This window comes from Vulpes vulpes, chromosome 13 (assembly GCF_048418805.1).
Source record: "Vulpes vulpes isolate BD-2025 chromosome 13, VulVul3, whole genome shotgun sequence".
Taxonomy (NCBI): Eukaryota; Metazoa; Chordata; class Mammalia; order Carnivora; family Canidae; genus Vulpes; species Vulpes vulpes.
This window is the reverse complement of record NC_132792.1, coordinates 83791194-83807588: the sequence shown is the minus strand read 5'-3', so window position 1 is coordinate 83807588 and position 16395 is coordinate 83791194. Positions and strand designations below refer to the sequence as shown.

The 16395-nt window shown below is 43.5% G+C and overlaps 1 protein-coding gene across 3 annotated transcripts in view; it reads right to left on the bottom strand.

Annotated features, from left to right (window-relative positions):
• PIEZO2 (piezo type mechanosensitive ion channel component 2) overlaps positions 1-16395 on the bottom strand; it is a 441773-nt gene that overhangs the window by 69125 nt on the left and 356253 nt on the right. For all 3 annotated transcript variants that reach the window (XM_072734883.1, XM_072734882.1, XM_026005962.2), the window contains 7 exons: positions 10653-10829; positions 10247-10372; positions 8389-8589; positions 7490-7694; positions 7268-7369; positions 5993-6158; positions 1957-2200 (listed from right to left, as the gene is read on the bottom strand). In XM_072734883.1, coding sequence (XP_072590984.1) covers positions 1957-2200; positions 5993-6158; positions 7268-7369; positions 7490-7694; positions 8389-8589; positions 10247-10372; positions 10653-10829 — 1221 coding nt within the window. The remainder of the gene's footprint in view (positions 1-1956; positions 2201-5992; positions 6159-7267; positions 7370-7489; positions 7695-8388; positions 8590-10246; positions 10373-10652; positions 10830-16395) is intronic.

Below are 16395 nucleotides of genomic sequence, written 5' to 3'. Positions count from 1 at the left end.
GAAAAAGCATGTATTTTGAGCCTTTTTTGGTCAATTCTCCAGGCAAAGGAATAATCTTTGTTGACTGGCATGTCGTTTTCTCATAACAATGATTTATGTTATGTTCACATGCTGAGGGAGAAGAAATTTAAACAGACAATCATTGCAAGACAATACATAAAGATAATGGCTGAATTGTGTGTGTTTCCTGGGCACATGTGAGGTAGGAGAATATACTTAGGATTTGTTCCCAAATTGGCTGTTACTCAGATTGAGTCCCTGCACCCAGTGGAACATGCTCTTCACATGATGATCTCTGTCCTACATGGCCATGCTTTCATTTGGGTTCTCTAGGTTGGGAATCTCCTCCTCCCTTTGTCTCTCTGGACACCCTTGAATCTGTTTCTCAAGATAGGTTCAAATGGCATCGTCTCCTGGAAGTCGGCTCCCAACTTATCTAGGCAAGGAATGAGGCATTCCTTTTTTGTTTTGGTTTCCTCAAATGTTGTGATAATTAGCATTAGCAGGCCATATTATAATTATTAAGAAGTAGTTTTGTCTTCCTTTTTAGAATGGGAGTTTCTTAGGGTAACACCTGAAGGCAATACTAGATCTAGTTCTTTAAGACAAAAATAGTGCCTAGTGAGGAACAAGTCTGCAATGTAGTTTGAATGGATGAATGGGTGAGTAAATGGACTTTGCAGCCATACATTTTTCAGGATTGGTTGTAGGAATCAGCTCCTGTCAACAGATCCCTCACCCTCAGACTGGCTATTGAGTGAAATGGTGTTCTGTTGTTCAATCTGTCCAAGAACTTTCAACACTACCCCAAATGTAAATAAATATTGGTGAGGTAAAATTGCTGCATTAAGAGTCACTTCTGCTATCAACTGATTTTAGACAAAACAAAATAAATGACTCAAATATATGTTCATGGTGCCACAGACTTGGCTTTCCAAGACCTCTAAACACAGCAATACACACGCAAAAAAAAAAAAAAAAAAAAAAAAAGAATTTAAATGCCTGCATAGTAGACTTGCCTGGTGAGCTCATCTTAAGAAACCAGGAAGGTGAGAAGCAGGAAGCTATTATCTCATGGCTCCTCTAATGCACTATCACTACTTGGGAATAGCAGGCACAGGATTAACCTTGATTTAGGGCCAGTTAAAGTTGTATTAACTCCTTCGGCTCATGAAAGGTTGTTGCTTAATTTCCTGAGATAGTAAATAACTTAAAAGGTGTCCTTGTGACTCAAAAGATTTTATGTGATCCTGGGATGACTAGAGGGCGTTACCTACTAGGTCAGGGGAAAAGTGGTGCCCCATGAACATGGATACTTAATAGCAGAGCAGCTGAACTTTGTAGAGAAGGAGGTGTGTTTTGCCTCCACCTCTACTGGCTTATTTCAGCCCTAGTCAGGACACCTGTTCCCAGAGCTAACTGCAAAGCTGTGTCTTCCTGTGTGTCTAGCATATCTCATGGGTACATAAAATGTGCACTCAACAGCCTATCCTGCCTCATTCCCCACCCTACAATGTTGCAGAGAACTATGCTCATTTTAATATACACTTCCATAATTCTTCCTAGGTAAGCCAACACAATATCACTTTTGAAGAGATTCAATGACTAATTCAGCTCATAAAAGGGCCATTTTGTAGCACAAAGTGTGAATGATGACAAATTATCCCTCTGAAGAAATGGGATTTTAACTTAAAAATACACTTTAGAACTTATTCCTACAAATACCTAGCCTCCTGTCATGTGACTTTGAGATGGGGAAGTGATTCCAAACAGGATTCTGCTTAATATGGCAAAACAAGAGTAATAAATGTTTCTTTGAATTCTGGCTTTGCATCATCTTATTTGGGGCTTTTAAGAGAGGAGTGTGACGGGCAATTGGGCTTTTAATAACCACTGAGTGGATTGTTTACCCTTGTGCTAAAACCACAAATGTGTTATACAGTGGGAGGCACTTACTGACAGTATGTTTTTCATCGTAATCACAAAAACGTTGTATGCAATCAACCAGTCCCAGTAGCGCAGGATGCTCTTGATGGGTTTCAGCAGCAAATCACCCCCAAAGAGCAGGAAATAGAAGCAGGCCACCAAGTAACCCATGCAAAAGATGCTGATCCTGGTTGTCCCAGTAATGAAGATGATCGTGAGGACAAACCAGAAGAGGTAGCTGAAGATGATCACTTTGGACATGTCTAAGTATGATCTGGAAAACAAACCAAACCATCAGAGAATGATCATACACACAAATAAACAAAAAATTAAGGCAGGAGATTCTGTGTAATGAGGGAACGAGTTCATACTATCCATTTGACTCAATATGGAAGCACTTTGCAAGTCATACTGTGAGCTCTGTGTTCATCTTTCATTTAACACTGCCTCATCTATAGGAAATCCTCACCCAGCTAGTAAGAGATGAATAAGCAAGTTGTGAAAACACTTACCAATATCTTATTTGGGCCAAATTTCCCACAAACAGTGTCCCACAAACAGCATGCTACTAGAGTACTTCCCTGTCTTCCTATAGAAGGCATGAATAATCATGTGGTGGGGAGAGTCTAAGATACGGATGCCTCCTGAAGCAAGAGAGCAGGTAAGAATGGATTCCCTTCAATGAACTAGAAATTGATAGACAAAACAAATCTGTGTTACATCGAAGGTCTTACTGGAGATGGAAATCCCTCTTTGCAGATGAGGAATCATTCTCACAAAGCACACACAGCCATGGTGGGGCTTATAGGCTCTGTCCAACACTCTGTCTTTGGATGGCCCTGAGTTGGAGTTGAGATGTTTTTTTGGGGAGTGATTTCTCCCTGTGAGATGAGACAGCATTCAGGTCAGTCACTGTGCAATAAGTGGCAGCTGCTCAGAGCTTCTGAGCATGGTCACCTGGAGGTGGTACCCACAGGCCAAGACCCATCTGTGTTTGCTTAATTAGAGCTTCTTTATCTTGGAGGTTTTGCTTTGGTTGCTTCTCCTCCCAGGTAAGAGGAAAAGCACAGCAGAACCAATTGTGGGTCAGTTATTTGATTAAGGACTTATTGTTTTGTAAGAGTTAATAAAGAATGATGATAAAATATGTACTACACTGCCAGCATCATTAGAGAAAGCTGTTCCTAAAAGGTACATTGCCAGGTAAGCAAACTTTTCTAACTTTTACTCTTTAGGAGTAAAATACTCAATCCTTTAAAATGTTTTCATGAGGGATCCCTGGGTGGCTCAGCGGTTTGGCGCCTGCTTTTGGCCCAGGGCGTGCTCCTGGAGACCCGGGATCGAGTCCCACGTCGGACTCCCGGTGCATGGAGCCTGCTTCTCCCTCTGCCTGTGTCTCTGCCTCTCTCTCTCTCTCTCTCTCTCTCTCTGTGACTATCATAAATAAATAAAAAATTAAAAAAAATAAGATGTTTTCATGAAATTTCTCTCTCAAATATATTTCACCCTTCTTCGACTTCATAGCTAAAGAAGAATGAATAAAATGTCAGTATTTCTCAGTATCCCAGGGGCATTGCAGTTGAAATCAGTGATTCATTTGAGACATAATATCAGAAATGCCTACAAGGCCTTTTTGGGCGCATGCACACACACACACACACACACACACACACACACACACTTTGGAGTCAGCCAACTTGGTGTGCTGGCATTTTGAGTGTGAGTGTGTGTGTGTAGAAATGTGTGTGTTAGTGTATCATGTGCTTTCTGTGGATTTCCCTTCCTTGCCCACAGTCATTAGTTCCTATTCCAGCTGTCCCAGCCTCCACTCCTTAGCACCAGGCTCAGAAATCATAAGACCAGCTTGTGAAGGTCACATGGAAAACACTAGCCAATGTGCTCTGAAGAGGAGCCTCAAGGGCCCCTAAGCAGATGAATGAGCCCTGGTGATACACAGTGATGCTTTGCAGAGCTGCAGAGGAGCATGTGCCTGCAGAGGGTGTGGGGGTTGCCGTGCCTCCCACGACAATGTGGTCACTAACTTCCTGCTCATGATTATGCTGTGGCACGTTACTCCCAAGGCGCACTTCTCTGGCAGTTCTCATTGGAAAATAGAACTAAAAGTTTGAAATAATTCAAATTTTAAAAATCAGTGGTGCACAAAAGTTTTCTAGTTGATGTTTTAGGTTTTCCACAAGTACACTGTAGAGTTGAATACTTATCTTCCTCCAACTTCTCAACCTGATGTGAGAAAATATTTGATTTTGTTCCAGATTTCCTGTAGCCATGAATTATTCAAACGTGTCTGATGCAGGGCAAAACGTATACATATGCTGTTAATGATTTCTTGTGGATTTCACTATCTTGCCTTCAAATAAAAACTTCTTTAAGAAAAAAAAATACTTCTCTTTCTCCCTTAACGATAGGGAAAAACATCAGCTGCGCTGATATGTTCTCTTAGCATCGGAGAGAAGAGGTGAAAAGTGAATGCCCCACCTTATATTGTTATCTAGTGTGGTACATTATTCCTAAATGTAATCTTTAGTCTATGGACCTTAGCTTTTTAAAGCAAATTCACTTATTGATTGTTCAGTGTACACTGAGCTCTTAGGCTGCTGAGAGGCACAGAAGGGCCTCAGCACCCAGCTGCTTTTGAAGCTAGGCTGCCTGGGTTCAAATCTTTACTCAGCTTTCTCAACTCCAAAATGGCAAAAATAGTATCTCAGAGGTGGTCATTAGGGTAAGATGGCTTCATCTATGTAAAGCACTTGGAATGGAGCAGGGCACATGGCAAGCACCCAAAAACTCCACTATTAACACTGCCACATGTAGGCCACGAGCTATGGGTAAGGTTCGGGAAGGGCGCAAGCACCAAAGTAAGTTAGAAGTGAACTTTGCCCTAAGTTGCCTATATCTGAGACTGGGAGTGGGATAGATTTTTCAAATAACAATCCCATGCAAACAAGATACTCTGGGCCTCAGAAGCCGGGGAGTAAACCTCATGTGAGGAGAGGCACCCCGACTGGAACAAGACTGATTTCTGGGCTGCGCGTCACTGCAGTGGAGCCGGAGGGCAGGTGCTAACTAGCACCAATCCGGAAGTCCAGAGGTGCAGGGCTGGTGAGAAGGCATAGAAAATGCCACCAGCCCTTCTGGCCCCAACTGCAGGGGGCAGAGCTGGACTGTGACTGCTGAGGGCACAGACAGGGGGTGCTCGCCATGACGCAGAAGCAGGGGAAAGAAAGCATGAGGACTTGGGAACCCAGAGAACGTGGAAGGATCACCGAGTGACAAGTTTAGTCAGGTTTAAATGCAAACTCTGCTGAGGGGACAATCAGGCTGCCACGTTCAGCTGCCACCAGACTGCAGAGGACAGTGGAGGACAGAGATGGTACTGCAAGGGGAACCCACATGCCCTAGGAGATGTCACACAAGAGGAGTGCCAGCATGGGACAGGCTGTATGGTTCCCAACCTGCCACAGGGCCCACTGAATAGGGAGGACCAGGAGAAGGATGGATGAAGGGAAGAGGGACACGGAACGAGGATGAGAAACGGGGATCAAGAGGGACAGGGATGAGGAGAGGGACAGGGGATGAAACGGAGGGTTGCAATGAAGAGGAGGGATGGGGGATCAGGAGGGACAGGGATGAGGAGAGGGAAGGGGATGAAGAGGAGGGTTGGGGTGAAGAGAAGGGATGGGGGATGAGGAGAGACAGGGGCTGAAGAGGAGGAGGAAGAGGATAAAGATGAAGGATGGCGAATCAGAAGAGGGGTCTCTGCTGGCATACCAGGAACAGCATCATGGGCACTAGTCACTTTGTGTGTGAAGAAGTGGAGGTAAACTGAGGGGAAATGTGTAGTTAATGCTGAGAAAGGCAGAAGCAGAAATGTAATTCAGCAGTTCAGCCTCGGGACCACCAAGCCCTCTGTCTGCATTTCTGAGCCTGTTGTGTACCGTTAGCTGCCCAATTTCCCAAGAATGGCAGAGAGACCTGTAAGTGGAGGTACGTCCTCCAAGTGAAATGCATGTGCAAAGTGGCTTCAGACCCACACACTTGCCCTCACCTGCAGTGAATGAAATCTGGCACGGGGTTATGCTGGCTGAAAGAGGCCGCATCAAGGTTCATGCAGATCTCCACATTGTCCCCAGCCATGATCCGCACGGCAGCCTTGTTTTCATCCTCAAAGATCTGCCTTTGCAAGGAGGCACACAGGAGCAGCATGAAGTCATCTGGCAAGACAGAGGGATGGCTGAGTGACCTTCTCCTCATCCTGGTTTCTACAGTGTACAAAACAGTCCCCATATGGGATGAGCTGCTCCCCAGCTCCTGACTGAGTCACGTTCCCAAAGTTCCTATTGTACAGTTCTCCCTGGATTCCGATCTTGCCCACCATGGAAGATGCAAGAGAGGGGCACAGACACGGAAGAGTCTAGATTTTTGTCTGCATGGTGGTGAGTACAAGTATCAGGTGATAATCACTAGTCTTGTGACTTTCATATGGGATAATGTTTATTTGCATTTATCTCCCATCACAATTTTGAGGAGGCCAGTTGAGTATACTTCCCCATCTTTATCATTTTACTTGTGGTAGAGGCAGGCACTTGTGGCCTTCTTCATCCCCTCAATCCACCATTGTATTGGTTACCAGACTCTTCCCAGAGTGGACAGGGCAATGAAGGCAGGTGGAATGCAGATAGAGATCATGGCTAGTTATGGGCAGGCAGCTTCCCAGCACCAAGTGGCTTCATTGTACTTTACATTAAACCTGAGTGTGTGGGGGCAGCATGGTGCCTCTGGAGGTGGCCCTCTCATTTTAGGTGGGGCTGCTCTGACTTTGGCATCATCAGCCTACCCATGGAAGGGCCAGGGGCTATAGCCTGGCACTAGAGCATCTGCAATTTGGGTAGTATCTTCCTAGCTTCCACAGTCTTAACATTAGCTTCGATCTGTCTGTGGTGGCAGCCTGAAAGAACCACTTTACAAAAAACAAGGCCTCCCTCTTCAGTCTATCTTCTAGAAGGAGGATGAGTAGAGGTGTGTGTGTGTGTGTGTGTGTGTGTGTGTGTAGTGGGGGGTTGGGGAGTGTGTGTGTGTGTTGAGAGGTAAAATTATGGAAGTGGATATGGTATTTCCCATGTTTATTTATTAATTTTGCAAATGTAATAGGGCAAGTAGAAGCCATTAAGAACTTGTGATATTAATGCATCAAGACAAGCTTTTACATGATCACAAAGTGTGTTGGAAGAGGCAGGGGTACTAATGCACAATGCGCAAAGCAGGATTACCAAAGGGAAAACCAAACCCCAGTGCTCTGCAGCCCCATGGCTGCAACACTTACAGACAAGAAACACGGGGTTGGGCCGCACGATGAAGTCTGGGAAGTACAGCCACTTTATGATGTTGTCATTGAAGCTAGCACCCTTGAATCTCCATGGGTAATCTGCAGGGAGGGAAGTGGTAAACAGCAAAGTCAGTACGCCTCTTCCCTGCCCCTGTCCCAGAGGTCCATGACATGAGGGCTGACGACAAGAGCAGCTTGTCTCAGGAAGGGCCTGCTCACCTCTGCAAGGAGCCGGAGGGATGCCAATGCAGATGAAGTACTGGAAGGTGATGATGCAAGCCAGGAAGCAGCAGTACTTGGGCCAGATCTCTGCAATGGCCTTTCTTCTGCGTCGATATAAGACAGCGATCAGCCAGCAGGCATGAATCATGGCATAGAAATCCATTCGCTGACCAATTACATTAACTGACATTAGGAAACAGGTCTGTGTAAGGACGAAAAGAGGCAAAAAAAATTGGGTTTACAGGGAAGGGAAGTGGTATCACCTGTCAGCCCTGTGCTCAGATGCCTGCATTCCTAAGGGCAGGTCTCTCCACACATGTTCACCGAGTCTTGCCTCTTTGGGGGGTCCTTCAGAGTGAAGACTGAAATATTGTATAAATTACTTCCAAGGAAATGACTGACTATAACACTGTTAATAAGAACCACTTTGAACTGTGAAGAGAATACAGCTATTCATGAAGCTCTTCATGAGTACACTTCAAGCTCTTCATGAAGCATTACTGTCCCAAATACCACAACCATTTCAGGTCGCATCACTTCATTTTGGCCAAAGCTAAACTTTCAGAATGCACAAAACACAAAGAAGATTTGTAATACATAAAAGAAACCAGTTGAAATGACAAAGTGATATCCAAGCATCTGCAAGGCCTCAGAGATGCAGGGAGGCTAGGTTCAGTGCTGCAGAGTCTGGAATATTGGCTTTGGTCTTAGAAAACTTTCAACAGGCCAGGGTAACCTTTCAGGAAAATCTCCTCCTGCTGATCTTGAGGAGACAGTCATCACAGCATGGAGATGTACAAGTAAGCTCTCGTGGCCAGCTGGCTAAACACAGCAATCGGAATTTTCACGGAAAAAAAGAAAAAAAAAAAAAACCCCATGTCAGCAAGGAAACTCACCTCCAGACCAAACTTGTAGAAGAAGTAATTTATGAAATATTTGGCACAATTTATAAGCCCATCATCTAGATGGAGTCTTGTAATGTCATGAAAGATGGTTTTAGACACAGGGGCCGTGAGGTTGTTTCGACCTCTATAGTATTCCTGATGACGGTAAATCGTAACCTCGAAGGCCAGAATGGCCAGCATCAGGAGATTATTCTACAAAGCAAGAAAACACAGATGCATGAAGTGAAATGCTTTCACTTGGTAATTTTAGGCAACCCCTGTAATACATCTTTTTTTTCCCATCCTTGGTGTCTAAAAGAACAATGCTTAAAAGATTCCACCTCTACAAAAGTCTTGAATTCAATGTTCATTTTCCCTATGGTGTAGTAACAAGGTGGTGAAGCTGCCTGCACGGTACCAATCAGGGTAACTTCCAGGATGCTGGGATCTAGAGGCTCTAGGCAGAAGGCTGATGATGCTCATTCCTGTTTCTGGAAAAGTACACTAACCATAAGAAGATGCAGTGACCAGTTTCCTTGGGGTGGTCCAACCTTGTTTGCAAATAGCAGCGCAAATCAGTACAGGGCCATCTGGGAAACAGACTAAGCCATAGGGGAACATCTTTCAACATCCCAGAAATCTGGCTAGAGAGAGCTGCAGACTGACAAACATGCTGCTGGTGATAACAAAGTCATAATAATAATAATGAAAATAGTTAACGTTGATGGCACCACATGTGCCTGACACTATTCTGATCGCTCTTTTCAGGTATCAGTTTGTTTTATCCTTATAGCAGCTCTTGATGGTGGGTAGCATTTGTATTGTTGCAAATGATGTCTGTTGTAGGAGAAAAAAATGAGAAAGCTACACACAAAATATGGAATACTTAGTACATTAAAAAATTCCAGGTGTTGAGTATAAATTCTTTCTTTCTTTCTTTCTTTCTTTCTTTCTTTCTTTCTTTCTTTCTTTTTTCTTTCTTTCTTTCTTTCTTTCTTTCTTTCTTTCTTTCTTTCTTTTCTCTTTCTTTCTTTCTTTCTTTCTTTCTTTCTTCTTTCTTTCTTTCTTTTTTCTTTTTTTTTTAAAAGATTTTATTTATTCACTCATGAGAGACACAGAGAGAGGCAGAGATGTAGGTAGAGGTAGAAGCAGGCTCCCTGTGGGGATCCCAATGCAGGACTCGATCCTGGGACCCCAGGATCATGCACTGAGCTGAAGGCAGACACTCAATCACTGAGCCACCCAGGTGTCCCTAAATGCTTTATTTCTAAGCACTTAGTTTCTTTCAAAGATAGGTTGTTAAAAATTGTTTTACCTTTAATGTTTAAACTAGCTGGAATTTAAACAAAAGCTTGAAGAACAAAATTATATTACCTTTCAACTTATGTCCTTTATTAAACGTTATAAAGAGACAGAATTTAGACAGTAAAAATTTCTCATAATACTATACCTCCCCCTCTTAGGGATAATCATTGTAGTCAATTTGTGTATTTTATGCAGTATTTTTCTTTGCATCTAGAAGAGATCACATTATGCATAGTGCACTGAAATCTGCCTTTTTTAAAAAAAAGTTAATATATTTTGGACATCTTTCAGCATCTCACGTTATCTATCTACCTCAATCTTTTAGTAGTTAGATAATACTCTAGTGAATATATTTGTCAGACTTTATTCAATTAATCTCAAACTACACAATCATTTTCAGTACCATGTGACACTGATGGTAATGTTAATCATTTGTTTCAAAGGTGATTCCAAATGTCACACAAAAAGGTGAGATTATTATCAGATGAGATATCAGAGGTCTCATAGCAAAGGATCTCAGGCGTTAACTGTGCAGAGGCACAGAGAAGTAAGATGGGGGCCTTACCCTCAGGTAGACAAGCAGAGGGGAAGACTTCCTCAGGCCAACCCATTCTGTTGGGTCAATAGGAGCGCTATAGAGTTGAGACTTGTTCAACTGGTTGATGGGTATATTTGTTTGGTTTTCATTTGGCTGAAAAGAAGAGAACAAGGAGTTTAAAAAAATGGTTGCACAGATTGGAAGAATTCAGATTCTTCTCCTTAAACTTTGAGCAAAGGGACATGGTGGGGCCAGGAAGGACAGATCCACTTCAGTGGGGAGATCTCAGCAGGGGAAGAGAACTAGGGCCGAGATATATCCAACATGGCTGAGGTGACTGAAAGACCAGACAGAATGGGGGTGTGGGTTCCCCAGTATCTGTCTCACTTCTCTAAAGACCAGTCGAGAAGATCCCCCTGTCTTTGAGGCTCACCAAGGAACAGTTAACAGAAAAGTTCTCAGGCTTAATGGTTTGCAGCTGGTACAACATTTTGCAGACGATGATCACACACGTCCAGACAGTGCAGACACTTGAAGCCAGACGGCGTAGCTTGGCGTATGGTAGAGCAAAAGCCCAAGAAATCAAAAATACATAGTTGAACAGAGACACCTGAAAACATAAAATCAGAAATGGAGACAAAAATACATAACATGGCACAATAGCCACAAAATGTGTGGCTACCTGATTTATTAAGTTTGGCAAAGTTTGATTGAGTTCCTAGCACGTATGAGGCACTGCCCTAGGGATGTGTGTGTGTGTGTGTGTGTGTGTGTGTGTGTGTGTGTGTGTGCAGGGGGTCTTGTATGGCAGAAAGACACATAACCAGATAATGTCAGTGTAGCGTAGCAGTAGCTTGGTGATACATGGGAACAGGCTCCTGCGAGAACATCCAGAAGGGGTCGTTGGTCCAATCTGGAGCTTCTAGAACATTTTCCAGAAGGGATACCACCTGAGCTGAACCTTGAAAGATGCATAAAGTCAGCCAAGCAAAGAAAAGTGAGAAGTACATTCCTGGTAAAGGCAAGTATAGGCAGAAAAGCATGAAGCAGCATGGAATGGATAAAGAAGCTGTGGTCTATGTATACAATGGAATATTACTCAGCCATTAGAAATGACAAATACCCAGCATTTGCTTCAATGTGGATGGAACTGGAGGGTATTATGCTGAGTGAAGTAAGTCAATCGGAGAAGGACAAACATTATATGGTCTCATTCATTTGGGGAACATAAATAATAGTGAAAGAGAATAGAAGGGAGAAGAAATGGGTAGGAAATATCAGAAAGGGAGACAGAACATGAAGACTCCTAACTCTGGGAAATGAACAAGGGGTGGTGGAAGGGGAGGAGGTGCAGGGTGGGGGTGAATGGGTGATGGGCACTGAGGGGGGCACTTGACGGGATGAGCACTGGGTGTTATTCTATATGTTGGCAAATTGAACACCAATAAAAAATAAATTTATTATTAAAAAAAAAAAGGAAGGGACAGGTGACCACAAACCACTGGAAATTCTAAAGTTGAACACAGTGAACTGCAGCAGTAAATGAGGCTGGAGATACAGTTGGGATCCACACCAATGGACCTTTTTAAACCATTCTATGGCCTAGGAACCCTCTGATAGACAGCCAACGCTTCCCGGTGAAAATCTTAAGGATAGATTTTCATTTTGTTGAAATAAGTATAACTGAAGAATGGAGAGGTCAGGAGGCCGGATCACACGTACTACCAGGAGAACATGACCAGGGCCCAACTAGGGCAGTGGAGCAGAGATGGGGAGGAGTCATGGGTTTGAGATGGGAAGTAAAACTAGCTCGAGTTGTTGACTGAATGGCTTGATGGTGTGGACGTGGGGCTAAAGGAGGGGGTATAAGGAACACCTCCCAGGTTTCTGGCTTGGGAACCAGAGCCCTGAGAGGATGATAGTGACACTATTGAGACAGGATCTTGGCTGGGGTAGGGGCAGGCATAAAGAGGGAAGACAATGACTTCAACTTGGTTTTAGATCGTGCATATGTGTTTATCAATTAGGTGAGATGTCTAATCATTTCCAATTGTTCTCCATAGCCAGCAGTTCATTGAACAATACAGAAGCACAGCCACCTTATTCATCCATGGAAAACACTCACGTGATTAAAATAATATCTAGATATTGATAAAATAAGGTCATAAGAACATTTACTATTGTCAGCATGAATTAATTAATACTGACACTAATTAGCACACACTCAATTGATACAATTCAACATATGGCCAGGGCTAAGTACTATGGGCTGTAAAAAGTATGGTCACCTGATTTGCTGACAAAAACTACACAAGAAGTGAGGAGACAGGCGACAGTATTTAATTCTGTAATTTATTATCCACTATTTTTCTACTCAACTACTTGTCACTGTCCAGGCAAGGAACCTCTCTGGGAATAAAGTGCTGAAGTATTAGGGTATTAAGAACTGCCTTTCAGAATTAATTGAGGAGGAAAGAAATATTGCCTCGTGAACTCTACAGCACTCACAAACACAATAAATGTTACATTTTAACAAAATATTTTGATTGGCTAAGTGACTCTTTCTTAGTCATCAGCCAGTGTCACTTTAAGTGGGATATTTAAAAACATTTCTTTTCTCCTCAATTAATTCTGTATGCCACTTAAAGCTACTATGAAATTAAGTCTCTTAGTTATTCCTTTTTGTGTGCATTTAAGCCACTGAGTATAAAAACAGCACAATGAGTTCACAAAGAACTCTTGATCTTTTGAGTGTTAAAAAAAAGATATATTAAGACTAACTAAGTTCAAGGTAACATATCCTATGTGAGTCCCTGGGCTCAAGAAACACATGGGGTAGTGTAAGTGAGAACTGTGTAGACGGCTCATGACCAAATGGTGGAGGGAGTGTTTGCCTGGGCTGATGCCAGCTGGATGGCAGCACAGTCCAGGGTTAAGGAAAGAATATCCATGGGTGTTTGATCTAAACCGAGGCTGGAGGTGCAAATATAAGTTAGCCAGACTGGGGAATTGCTGGTGTGAGGCCTTCTGGCAAGGGAGAGCATGGGGTGGACATCCCTGGAGTAGCAGTGTGATCAGGGTCACTTTAGAGGGCTTTGGAATCCACCTAGGCTAGGGTGTCTAGGAAAGAAGCAGTGAAGTGGTCCTGGGCCAGAACCTATATGGGTCCTATATCTCATGTTTGTGAGGACAGAAAAGCTATTGAAAGTTTTTGAGTTGAGAATTAACATGATCATATTTATGCGCTGGAAAGACTATTCTGGCTGCATGATGGAATACATACCAGCCAGAGAAGGGATTGGAGCAGGATTAGGCATATGGTCAAGTAATCTAAAAGGAAAATTATGTGGAGGTAGGGGGCTCAGTTTTAGATATATTGAAGATACTTTTGGGACACTCCAGGTCGAGGTCACTCATATCCAGTTGTCCCTTAGAGACACGGGCCTGGAATTCAAAGACCAGATGGGATGAAGACATAGATTTATGATTCTTGCATGTTGATGGTGAGTGAACCACAGGAGCTCATGAAACCACCCAGAGAAGGTCTAGAAGCAGAAAGGAGGCTGCAGTTAGAACCTAGAGAAGAGAGGAGTTGGTGGGAATAGAAGGAGCCCATGAATGAGGCAGAAGGGAGGGGCCAAGGAAGTACACTGTTCTGGAAGACAACAGAAGCTCTTCAAGGACAAGGAAATGACTGCCAATATCGAATGTCATTGGGAATTAAGTAAAATGAGGCCTCGCAGTTTTGGTGAGATGGGAAGACACAGACTCAGAGAAACACTATGCTTCCTCCAATATAAACATAGTTGATAATGGTCTTATCCTTTCCCCTGATGGTGGCAATCTTGTGAAATGTACTTGAAAAATTCACAAAAGACAAATATCTGGGCCCCAACCAACATCTGATGAATCGGAATTTCTAGGGAAATAGTTGGTCACCCATGCATCTAATAAGCATCCAGGTGATTTGTATTATCAAGAAATTTGGGGAAGTAATTTTATGCCATATGCCTTCCTTACAAAACACTTTTCCACAAATTGTCACTTTCTCTGAATATAAACTTGTAAGGCTTGAGGCCACCGCCTTGAGAGAGGAACCCCTGAGAACTGTGGTCTCCACTTTGGAGGGGCCAGCTGGCCTCTTCCCTCAGAGCATCTGCACCTCAGTGAGCGCCTCCACACTCAACCACAACCCTGCTTGACACACCCACCCCCTTGTACCCATAGCCTCCTGGGGGCACCTCTAATGTGGCTTTTGTTTGATTTGCCAGCCATGACCACCAGACTGCGCACTGAGGCAAGAAATGTGTCTTTCATGCCTTTGTGCCAGCATCTAGCACCGGATAAACATTCAGTTTATGGCAATTTAGTTTACGTGCATAATAAAGGCCAAATGAACGGTTAGTGAGAGTGAAAATAAGAAAACACCAACTGACATGAGGGGAGAATCTCAAGCTTGCAAAGATGTTTTATTTATTTCCTCCCGCCGGTAAACAATTACTGAGCCTCTACAATAGGCCAGGCCCCATAGGAGCTGCTCAGGATGCTAAAATAAGGTGTGATCCCTTCCTCAAAGAATAACCAGATCTCTCAGAACTTTCTAGGAACCTTTGAAATTAGAAATGTAGTTGTATATAAAAAAAGATGACAATGTCACATGTATTTAAAATCTAGGTCCTTCCAAAGTGGTGTCACTCTAGTAAGAGCTGCTGATGTAAAAGAAAGGCCTCTATAACAAATTATTTCTCATGCTTCTTTTTCCTCAGATGCCCATGATAGCCTTGGAGAGGTTTAACGTTTGACCCAAGAATTTTAATAAAATGACCCGAGAAATGACCCTGAAAGTTTGTGAAAACAAGCAGCCTTGCTGATAAGGATGATTTCACTGAGGTTGTTGACTTTGTTCTCATTTTGCCATTTACTGATCAGAAAATTTTTTAAAAAGATTTTATTTTTTATTTGAGAGAGAGTGAGCATGAGCAAAGGGAGAGGCAGAGGGAGAGAGAAAGGGAGAAGCAGACTCCCCACTGAACAGGGAGCCTGATTCGGGGCTCAATCTCAGGATCACAACCCAAGCTGAAGGCAGACATTTAATTTATCGAGCCACCCAGGTGCCCGATGATGTCATTTTTGAGAGAAGATATCTTTTATGCCGATCAAAGTGAATAAGCTATGAATAGAAAATATATGAGGCAAATGTCATCACTGATAGCGTCTCTGGTTGAGGATAAACCAAGCCTTCAAAGCAGAAGGGGCCCCTACGGGTATAAATCAGCACCTCAGAGGCACAGTGTCAGAGGCTGCTGGTCACAGGTGAACAATGCCCCTGTAATTGTGCAGTACAGCTCCCTCCCAGCCCATACCCATGAGAAGACCTAGACACTCGCCTTTGTTATAAGCAGATATGATTCAGATGCATCATAGCCTGGATTTGACACGTGGCTCCTTCTAAGAGTCGGTATTTGTCTTTCTTTCCCAACTGTACTTAGTATAGAAAGTGTTCAGTTGAGGCCTCATGAGGCACCAAGTTAGAACCCATAGAGGCAAAACATTCCAAAATGAGGTGCTAGCCAGCTCTGAAGAAATTTCAAATCAAAATAGTTGATGGGAAACTGCTTAGAGGTCTTTTAAAGCTCTCTTGGGGGGCAGAAATGGGTCAAGATGGTGAAGGTGACAGGAGGGAGTGTCAGGAAATTTCTCTGTAGAGGGCGCTTCTGTTAGTCCCCTCCTCCCACGAGGTGATGGGGAAGGGAGGAAGGGATGCTGCCATTCTCTACCCAACCCCAAGTGAGGAGCTTCAAGCAGCACCATGCAGAGATGCTAATCTGTGTACTCTGGACACTGATGTCCAACTTCAGTCAGAAAATTGGGCTGGCAGGGGTTTGGTGACAAGGCACAGGAGTTGCTTCATTGGGAGCCATAGACATTAGCAGAATACAGGCTGTATGAGTGCTGCCATTAGACCTGAAGCAGGAAAGAGGGAGTGCCCGGAGCTGTCTTGCTCAGGGACACTGTCTACAGGGGTGATGAGACTCCAACAGAAAAGGTCAGGAGGAGCAGGTGCTGGGAAACTAGGGGCTAGAGGAGCCCCATGAGAGAAAAGGAAGATTTAATCAGTTCCAGGCCAGTGTGAGGCCATCCAAAGACCATCAATATGTTCTCTCTAGTTAAAAGTC